At 42.0% G+C, this 10471-nt stretch overlaps 1 protein-coding gene across 1 annotated transcript in view; it reads right to left on the reverse strand.

The window, feature by feature from the left end:
• Positions 1–2774, reverse strand: part of LOC108666228 (probable chitinase 2) — a gene marked incomplete at its 3' end in the record, with an annotated part of 16217 nt that extends 13443 nt beyond the window's left edge. The window contains 1 exon segment of the mRNA XM_047883384.1: positions 2655–2774. Coding sequence (XP_047739340.1) covers positions 2655–2712 — 58 coding nt within the window.
• Positions 2775–10471: the final 7697 nt, after the last annotated feature.

Below are 10471 nucleotides of genomic sequence, written 5' to 3' on the forward strand. Positions count from 1 at the left end.
AGATGTGTATAAGAGAGGGGGGTGGGGTGTCGTCAAGGCCAATAAATATCACATAAATACCACAACAATAAATAACATAATATACAGCAAACACAATAAGGCTGTATTCGTCTGTATTAATGTTTCAAATTAATGATAATATAATAATTAATCAAAATAATGTATTTTAATCAATAAATATATTTAAAAAACAAAAGCGGGCTGTGATAGTTTGATAACCTTAATTAAAATTATTAATTAATAAATAATTAATACCGTGAGTCATGCTGTGTTTGTGTGTATTAAACACAAATACCCGAGTGCGTATCAAGGATACCAGCGCGGACTAATGAAGCGAGTGGACCAGTGATTTATTCATCCTCCGCCATAGGACGGCCGCTGCCGTTACTTGCCATCCTGGTAGGAATAGCATTGTCGGCGGTTAATGCATCCGGAAAAAGACCGGTTTTTTCAAGTAGGCTTGATTGTACCCTCTACCGCCGGATATATTATTTACCGCCAGCAGACGGCCACTGCCGTTACTTGCCATCCTCGTAGGAATAGCATTGTCGGCGGTTAATGCATCCAGAAAAAGACCGGTTTATTTAAAGCAGAATTGATTGCAGCCTTTATCGCCGGATATATTATTTACCGCCGGCTAAATAAATAGTATAATATAAGTTAAGCTTTATAGGAATATAATGAATACCTATCATAGAGTTTTTTCATGAATAATTCGTAAATATAAAATTAAAATTAATTAAAGAATATAGTGTACATCAATAGAGGTTTTTCATGAATAATTCGTAAATATATATATAAAATTAAAATTAATTAAAGAATATAGTGTACATCATAGGGTTTTTTCATGAATAATTAGTTGGGTTATTTATTTATATTAATTTTTTATTAGAGAGCAACATGGCGGTTAGATGACGTCATGCCGGGACCAGCAATTGACTTAAATTCAAGTCGTCACGCAATGCAGTTTATTTATTACGAATTTCGTAGAACTTATTCGTAAATTTCGTAGAACTTATTCGTAAATTTCGCAGAACTTATTCGTAAATTTCGTAGAACTTGTTCGTAAATTTCGTAGAACTTGTTCGTAAATTTCGTAGAACTTATTCGTAAATTTCGTAGAACTTGTTCGTAAATTTCGTAGAACTTGTTCNGCAGTCGTGGGGCACACGTACACGGCAGTCGTGGGGCACACGTACACGGCAGTCGTGGGGCACACGTACACGGCAGTCGTGGGGCACACGTACACGGCAGTCGTGGGGCACACGTACACGGCAGTCGTGGGGCACACGTACACGGCAGTCGTGGGGCACACGTACACGGCAGTCGTGGGGCACACGTACACGGCAGTCGTGGGGCACACGTACACGGCAGTCGTGGGGCACACGTACACGGCAGTCGTGGGGCACACGTACACGGCAGTCGTGGGGCACACGTACACGGCAGTCGTGGGGCACACGTACACGGCAGTCGTGGGGCACACGTACACGGCAGTCGTGGGGCACACGTACACGGCAGTCGTGGGGCACACGTACACGGCAGTCGTGGGGCACACGTACACGGCAGTCGTGGGGCACACGTACACGGCAGTCGTGGGGCACACGTACACGGCAGTCGTGGGGCACACGTACACGGCAGTCGTGGGGCACACGTACACGGCAGTCGTGGGGCACACGTACACGGCAGTCGTGGGGCACACGTACACGGCAGTCGTGGGGCACACGTACACGGCAGTCGTGGGGCACACGTACACGGCAGTCGTGGGGCACACGTACACGGCAGTCGTGGGGCACACGTACACGGCAGTCGTGGGGCACACGTACACGGCAGTCGTGGGGCACACGTACACGGCAGTCGTGGGGCACACGTACACGGCAGTCGTGGGGCACACGTACACGGCAGTCGTGGGGCACACGTACACGGCAGTCGTGGGGCACACGTACACGGCAGTCGTGGGGCACACGTACACGGCAGTCGTGGGGCACACGTACACGGCAGTCGTGGGGCACACGTACACGGCAGTCGTGGGGCACACGTACACGGCAGTCGTGGGGCACACGTACACGGCAGTCGTGGGGCACACGTACACGGCAGTCGTGGGGCACACGTACACGGCAGTCGTGGGGCACACGTACACGGCAGTCGTGGGGCACACGTACACGGCAGTCGTGGGGCACACGTACACGGCAGTCGTGGGGCACACGTACACGGCAGTCGTGGGGCACACGTACACGGCAGTCGTGGGGCACACGTACACGGCTGTCGTGGAGCACACGTACACGGCAGTCGTGGGGCACACGTACACGGCAGTCGTGGGGCACACGTACACGGCAGTCGTGTACGCTTCTCTGACACACTTAATACGTCTCTCTGACACACTTAATACGCCTCTCTGACACACTTAATACGCCTCTCTGACACACTTTTTCCGCCTTCACATTGGCATTGAGAAGGATTAAGGCGCGTTCAGTTGCACGTAGTCTCCGCGTTCCAGTTCCAGCGGAGGCAAGATGGCGGAAAAAAACATGAGTTGCAGCAGTCGAAAGTGCAGCGGAGAAATTGTGAAATTTTAGAAAAAAATAGACCGGTAATCCCCAGGTAACGGTAATATTAAATCCTGCGTTCATTATTTGATGGATTAATCTCTTGGTTACCTGAGCATTGCAGTGAAATTGATAGTAACACGAAGAGAAGACTGTGTAAACGAATCATGATGATGGCGGAGACGCGCAGCAACACAACCTCACTCAACCAGCGCCGCAGCGACACTGGAGTCAGCTGAGTCAGAGAGTGAAGGCGCCTGCGCGTACGTGTGGGTTGCCCGGGTAACGGTGGGTAACATTTTACCCGATTTATCGCTTTGTCGAGGTATTTAATAACCAATTAAACAATTTAAAATGGATTATCTATCAGAATTATATATGTTTTTCATTTTAAAAGACTTTTTTATTGTAGATGCCTCAAGGCGTAACGAAATCAACGAAGCAGAGAAAATAAATAAAAGGAAATGGTGTGAACTTTACAAGGAGGTCAGAAGACCGCACAAAAAATTTACCCGATTCATCGCTTTGTCGGAGGTATTTTATTAACTAATTAAACAATTTAAAATGAATTCTCTATCAAAAATATATTAGTTTTTTATTTAAAAATCTTTTTTGTTGTAGATGTCGCAAGACGTTACGAAATAAACGAAGCAGAGAAGATAAATAAAAGGAAACGGTGTGAACTTTACAAGGAGGTCAAAAGACTGCACAAAAAATTTACCCGATTCATCGCTTTGTCGGAGGTATTTTATTAACTATTAACACAATTTTAAATTAATTATCTATTAGATGAACTTAGATTTTTTATTTTAAAGCCATTTTTTGTTGTAGATGTTGCAAGGCGTAACGAAATCAACGAAGCAGAGAAGATAAATAGAAGGAAATGGTGTGAACTTTACAAGGAGGTCAGAAGACCGCACAAAAAACGAGCGGAGGTACGGGGCGGCGACAGACATCCAGGAATCAAAAGTAAAGGCGCCCGCAAGGTCGCCTTTACTTTTGTATTAAAGATAATAATTAAAGTCATGGAAGTTCCTGGCGGGAAGTGACATACGTGTCTCCATGGGGCGAGAGGTAGTTGATTTTGATTTATAATTGTGATTTATAATTGATAAAATACTGGTAGCTGATTAGTAAAATATTGCTTGATAATTGATAAAAAAATGGTTTATAAGTGGGTTGATAATTGATAAAAGATTGGTTAATTATTGATTATCAATCAATTATTATCAACTAATAATTATCAACCCAATTATTGACAATGTTTTCTCAATTTTTAAGCAATATTATGAAATATTGGTTAATAATTGATAAAAATATTGGTTGATAATTGATAAAAAATATTCGTTGATAATTGATAAAATATTGAATCATAATTGAAAAATTTGATCCCGTTATTTTTACGGGTGTAATACGGTGTGATGTGAGAGAATGTGGTGCCGTGTGATGTGAGAGAATGTGGTGCCGTGTGATGTGAGAGAATGTGATGCTGTGTGATGTGAGAGAATGTGGTGCCGTGTGATGTGAGAGAATGTGATGCCGTGTGATGTGGGAGAATGTGGTGCCGTGTGATGTGGGAGAATGTGGTGCGGTGTGATGTGATGATATACAATACAAGGCTATCAGTTCATCATTGATATACAATACAAGGCTATCAGTTCATCACTGATATACAATATTAAAACACAGCCTTTCGGAAGCATTGTTACAAGCTGGTTTAATATTAAAAACATATTCAAAAATACAGTATATAATATAAGAATTTGTAAGATAAAACGTAATAAAACTTGAGATATAATATAAGAATATGTAAGATATAATTTAAGAAATTGGGACATATAACATAATAAAACTTAAGATATAATATAAGAATATGTAAGATATGGCGTAAGAAAATGTAAGATATAACGCAAGAATTGGAAACATGTTGACAAAATGACAATATCATATTTAATATTGCCTATTATACATATTATTAAGATATAATACATAGAAAAAATATATATATATATACAGTATATAAATATATCTTCAAGGATCAGTCAATAGGATTGGTAACATTCCCGGACATGGGTTTGAAATCCGGACAAAATCGCGCCCGGTTCTGTATTCTGTAATTAGATTGTATTTAAAAATGAGACTTAAAAACAAATGACCACATTACCGGACATTATACTAAAACACAATCCTTTAGAGTTAGGTTAATGGGTTAGAGGGTTAGAATTAGGGTTGGGTGTGTATAAAACCCTTCTTTATGTTGCTGGACACCTTTCTACAGAGGTTATAGGTCCAGCCTGGTCAAGTTACTTTTACTTTTTTAAATCTTGTAAGAAACAAACTTTTTGTTTTACTTTTTTCACAATTACTTATCCGGATTTATTATTATATTATGATCGGGTTATTTTGTTGCCAATAACTTCGATGATAGTGTAAAAAAATTTAAAAAATGTCCGGTTAGTTTTTACATCCGGTTTTTAAATACAAAATAACTACAGAGTACATAACCGGACCCTATATAAATTTAATAGGGTTTCAAAATGTCAAGTCACCGTGTTGCAAATTATTACTAGTATACCGTACATGATTATATAATATAATATTTTAATTATAATTTAAAATAACCATGATAATATCACCTGGATTGATCGCCATTATCTTCTCAGAAATGCATAAACATGCAAAAAAAATCCCATGACTTAGCGGATCAAAAATTTTTCTTTTGCAAGGACCATATGTAGAGACATCTGTCAACTCGTTCGACGAACGAATTGACTAAAAATGTTTTATATAATAACATATTATATATATAAAATAATATCCCTTTATAAAACAAGCGAATAAGAAGCAATCGTTTCACTCACTAATTTACCAGCATTATCATCTTAATTATTAAAATCGATAATTTGGATCAGAAGCATATATGTTGAGACACTCATGAACGCAACAAAAGCTGTAACATGGCTTGGTTATTAGGTAATTTAGGTGATTAAAATGAAAAACTGTTGTTTTTAGGTAATTTAGGTGATTAAATTTAAATATTGATGTATTTTGGGTAATTTAGGTGATTAAAATTAAACATTGTTGTATTTTAGGTAATTTAGGTGAGCAAAATTAAAAACTGTTGGTTTTTAGGTAATTTAGGTGATTAAAATTAAATATTGTTCTATTTTATGTAATTTAGGTGAGCAAATATAAGAACTGTTGTTTTTAGGTAAATTAGGTTTTTTCAATTAAAATTTGGTTGTATTTAGGAAATTTAAAGTACGTAGTAGCTATTAGGTTGAACCTCAGCACTGGCGCCACTAGATTTCAACAACGAGAATAGCTTATATTTATATTTATCATCTTATTTATAATTATTTTGAGGCTATTTATAATGTTTTAGGGGGCTGTATAGTTCCCCTATATGTCTCCTTATGTCTTGCTATGTCTCCTTATGTCTCGCTATGTCTTCTTATGTCTCGCTATGTCTACTTATGTCTCGCTATGTCTCATTATGTCTCGCTATATCTCCTTATGTCTCGATATGTCTTATGTCTCGCTATGTCTCCTTATGTCTCGCTATGTCTCCTTATGTCTCGATATGTCTCCTTATGTCTCGCTTTGTCTCCTTATGTCTCGCTATGTCTTCTTATGTCTCGCTATGTCTTCTTATGTCTCGCTATGTCTTCTTATGTCTCGCTATGTCTCCTTATGTCTCGCTATGTCTTCTTATGTCTCGCTATGTCTCCTTATGTCTCGTTATGTCTCCTTATGTCTCGCTATGTCTCCTTATGTCTCGCTATATCTCCTTATGTCTCGCTATATCTCAATATGTCTCGCTATGTCTTGCTATGTCTCCTCATGCCTCGCTATGTCTTCTTATGTCTCGCTATGTCTCCTTATGTTTCGCTGTCTCCTTATGTCTCGCTATGTCTCCTTATGTTTCGCTGTCTCCTTATGTCTCGCTATGTCTTCTTATGTCTCGCTATGTCTTCTTATGTCCCGCTATGTCTTCTTATGTGTGGCTATGTCGGATTACAATAGTCTGTATGAAAGAAACTGTAGGAAGCCGTAAAGTACAAAACGGGCGTACCGTTTTCGTGCGGGAAAACGTTCCCGTAGTTTAATTTAACGGTAAATGACCGGTCACTGTAACGCCGGTGGGAACGTTTTTTTACGGTCGATTTTCTAACAGTGATAAAATAGACATGTGATGCCATTGCCCCTCAGGTAGCGAAGAATAAAGTGTATGTATTGATGTATGTGTGTGTGATAGTGTATGTAATTGATGTATGTGTGCTATTCGTTACATCAATGGTAACATTGAAGTATTCGTGACAAGAGGTCAACCGCGAAACAATTCTCTACACTTTAAAAATAATATTTATGGTGAAAAATTCTTGACGTATTTCTATATAAGCTGAATATTGGCATATTTGGTTAAAAGTTATGTTAAGAAACATCAGTTATCATCAGAAACATCATTTTATGATGTTTACTAAACAAATTTTGATCATATTTATACTGTCATAACTAATCAAGCATGCACATTGTACATAATATTGCGGTGACTAAAAATCACTTGATTATAGTCACCTATATAAATATAATAATTTCATAATATATAACAATGAATAATATAAAATCACCTATATAAATTTTAGTCACCTGCATATAAGTATTAATAGCAAATCATTATAATACTAATTACAATGAATATTACTTGACAACGCGCAATAGTTTCATGGACACCAGGCCAATGCCATGCTGCAAGCACCACCGTTGTCGGCTCCCAAGCTCCGCCCATCACCGACACCGAGAAATAAACTGGGCTTCCCGAGGTTCGAACCCACGACTAACTCCTCTCATCTCAGTGCCGCTACCACTGCACTACAGTGCCGCTATCACTGCGCTACAGTGCCACTACCACTGCACTACAGTGCCACTACCACTGCGCTACAGTGCCGCTACCACTGCGCTACAGTGCCTCTAACTAGTTATATATTATTTACATCATATAGAATTATTTCAGTGCGATCAATAATTCAAAAAATTACTTATTCCTATTTCTGAAGATAAGCACATAATAAAGTCTAATTTTAATTGTTACACACGGACGCGATCAACAATAATAATTGTTCTTGCCCTCAGTAAAATACAATTCATAATAATAATAAAATTGAATAATATAATTGATTGATTAATTATAATAATTAATAATACTATATTAATTAACTAATTAGTTAATTAATATAATATAAATGACAACCAATTACAAAAAAAACAATTAATCAGTAATCAATATTGTTCTTGCAATATTCAAAATACAATTCTATGTGCTCCTGCAGTTCGGTCTCACTGGGCACCACTGGGCCCCCCGGGCCGGTCTTGCCGGAGATGTGGAGGACAATACCCGTCCTGTGGGGCCCGGCAGTGTTACGGTCACCCGCAATCACCCGCCATCACCCGCCATCACCCGCCATCANCTACCACAGCACTACAGTGCTGCTACCACTACGCTACAGTGCTGCTATCACTGCACACCAGTGCCACTACCACTGCATTACAGTGCCCCTACCACAGCACTACAGTGCTGCTACCACTACGCTACAGTGCTGCTATCACTGCACACCAGTGCCACTACCACTACGCTACAGTGCCACCAATGCACTACAGTGCCTGCTTCCACTGCGTTTCTATGTACATCAATGCGCTCAATATTAAAAAATTCATTCATTCCCGTTTTTTCGTTGATAAACACACAAAAAGTCTATTTTCATGTATAAAATATATTAATGAGGTCAACAATATTCACTGCTAATGTTGTACCAGCTCACAATAATTATCTGCTAGTGAAGTACATTTCATTGTATCCCGCCAGTTGGGCGTCACTGGGCACCTCTGGTCCCCCCGGGCCCGTCTTGCCGGAGAGGTGGAGGACCACACCATTCCTGTGGGCAGCATTACTATCATGCCTGGGGCCATCCTTGGGGGGTGGTGGGGACCACTGTGCACCCGCCATCAACTCACCCGCCATCAATGCACCCGCCATCAACTCATCATCCATCAATGCACCCGCCATAAACTCACCAGCCATCAACTCACCCGCCATCAACTCACCAGCCATCAACGCACCCGCCATCAACTCACCCGCCATCAACGCACCCGCCATCAACTCACCCGCCATCAACTCACCCGCCATCAACTTACCCATCAATTTCGGCGCTCGTGTCGCCATCGTCGTCTTCCGTCCTGACGCCCGCCATCTGCAGCTCTTGCAGCAGCAGCCGCAGCTCTGCTGCCGGCAGCTTGCAGCCCTGCAGCTCCAGCCCCCCGAACCTGGGAGCACAAACTTCAGGTTGACATTCCTCATAGGGAGTTAACCTCAAAAATGGATGCAGTGTTCCTCAACCCCACATGTGAGGCACTGCTTGAACGCCGGCAACTAACCTGTCCTCGAACTCCTGACTGTACAATATTATCGTCATCGTGTACACTATTGTACAGATTATATCAGACTGTACAATATCATCGTCATCGTGTACACTATTGTACAGATTATATCAGACTGTACAACAACTCACCCGCCATCAACTCACCCGCCATCAACTCACCCGCCATCATCCGCCATCACCCGCCATCAACTCACCCGCCATCAACTCACCCTTCCATCAACTCACCCACCATCAATCAACTCACCCGTCAGTGTGGGCGCGCGTGTCACCCTCGCCCTCCGTCCTGCGCCAACAACTCACCCGCCATCAACTCACCCTTCCATCAACTCACCCACCATCAATCAACTCACCCGTCAGTGTGGGCGCGCGTGTCACCCTCGCCCTCCGTCCTGACGCCCGCCGTCTGCAGCTCCAGCAGCAGCAGCCGCAGCTCTGCAGCAGGCATCCTGCAGCCCAGCAGCTCCAGCCCCCCGAACCTTGGGGCACAAACTTCAGGTGGCCATACTTTCAAAACTCGCTAAGTGAACGTAAGTACTTACGCTCTATTTTCTTGTCTATGATTGGGGGATTTTGCTTGAAAGACCGTCAATGATTGGCTGATGAACTTACGATCTCTTAACTTTTTTTGAGAGTATAGGCCCTAGTTGACATTCCCCGTGGGGAATGAACCCCAACAATGAATGCTGTGTTCCTCATCCCCACACGTGGGACAGTACTTGAACGCCATCTTAGTACAATATCACCGCCATCTTAGTACGTGTCACCGCCATCTTAGTACAATATCACCGCCATCTTAGTACGGTATCACCGCCATTACGGTATCACCATTAAAATTAGACGAAAACATTAAATAAACTAAACATCGAGCCTAGGACTTGAACACATCACAATAGAAACGTTGCTGAAGGTCTAAAAAACACACAACTTCCCTCCTCCAAACGGGATTTGGGGGTTAAGCACCTCTTGTTAGAGGGGGCGATAGAGATGATGGTTAGGGCCACGGCCCCCCAGGCAACCTCTCCCTCCCCCTCCACGTTTAGGTATGGCAAGGGAGAGGGGGGCGGCGGCCACACTATGCAGGCGGGGGCAGGGGGCAAAATGAGGCGCGTGGTAACTCCTGTTTGGAAAATACAATGAATGAGATAACAGAGATGATCATCAATGTCATGAATCACATCACCCGACTATTCCTCCACACCAATCCCCAATTTTGTACCCATCCCCAATCTTTTACCCATCCCTACTCTGGTACCTATCCCCAATTTGGTACCTATCCCTAATCCGGTACCCATCCCCAATCTTGTACCCATCCCTACTCTGGTACCTATCCCCAATTTGGTACCTACGTACCTATCCCTAATCTGGACCCATCCCCAATCTGGTACCTATACTCAATTTGGTACCTATCCCCATTCTGGTACTACCCATCCCCAGTATGGTACCCCTCCCAAAATTGGTACCCGTCCCCAATTTGGTACCCATCCCCAATCT

Source organism: Hyalella azteca, unplaced genomic scaffold, assembly GCF_000764305.2.
Source record: "Hyalella azteca isolate HAZT.00-mixed unplaced genomic scaffold, Hazt_2.0.2 contig12786, whole genome shotgun sequence".
Lineage (NCBI taxonomy): Eukaryota > Metazoa > Arthropoda > Malacostraca > Amphipoda > Hyalellidae > Hyalella > Hyalella azteca.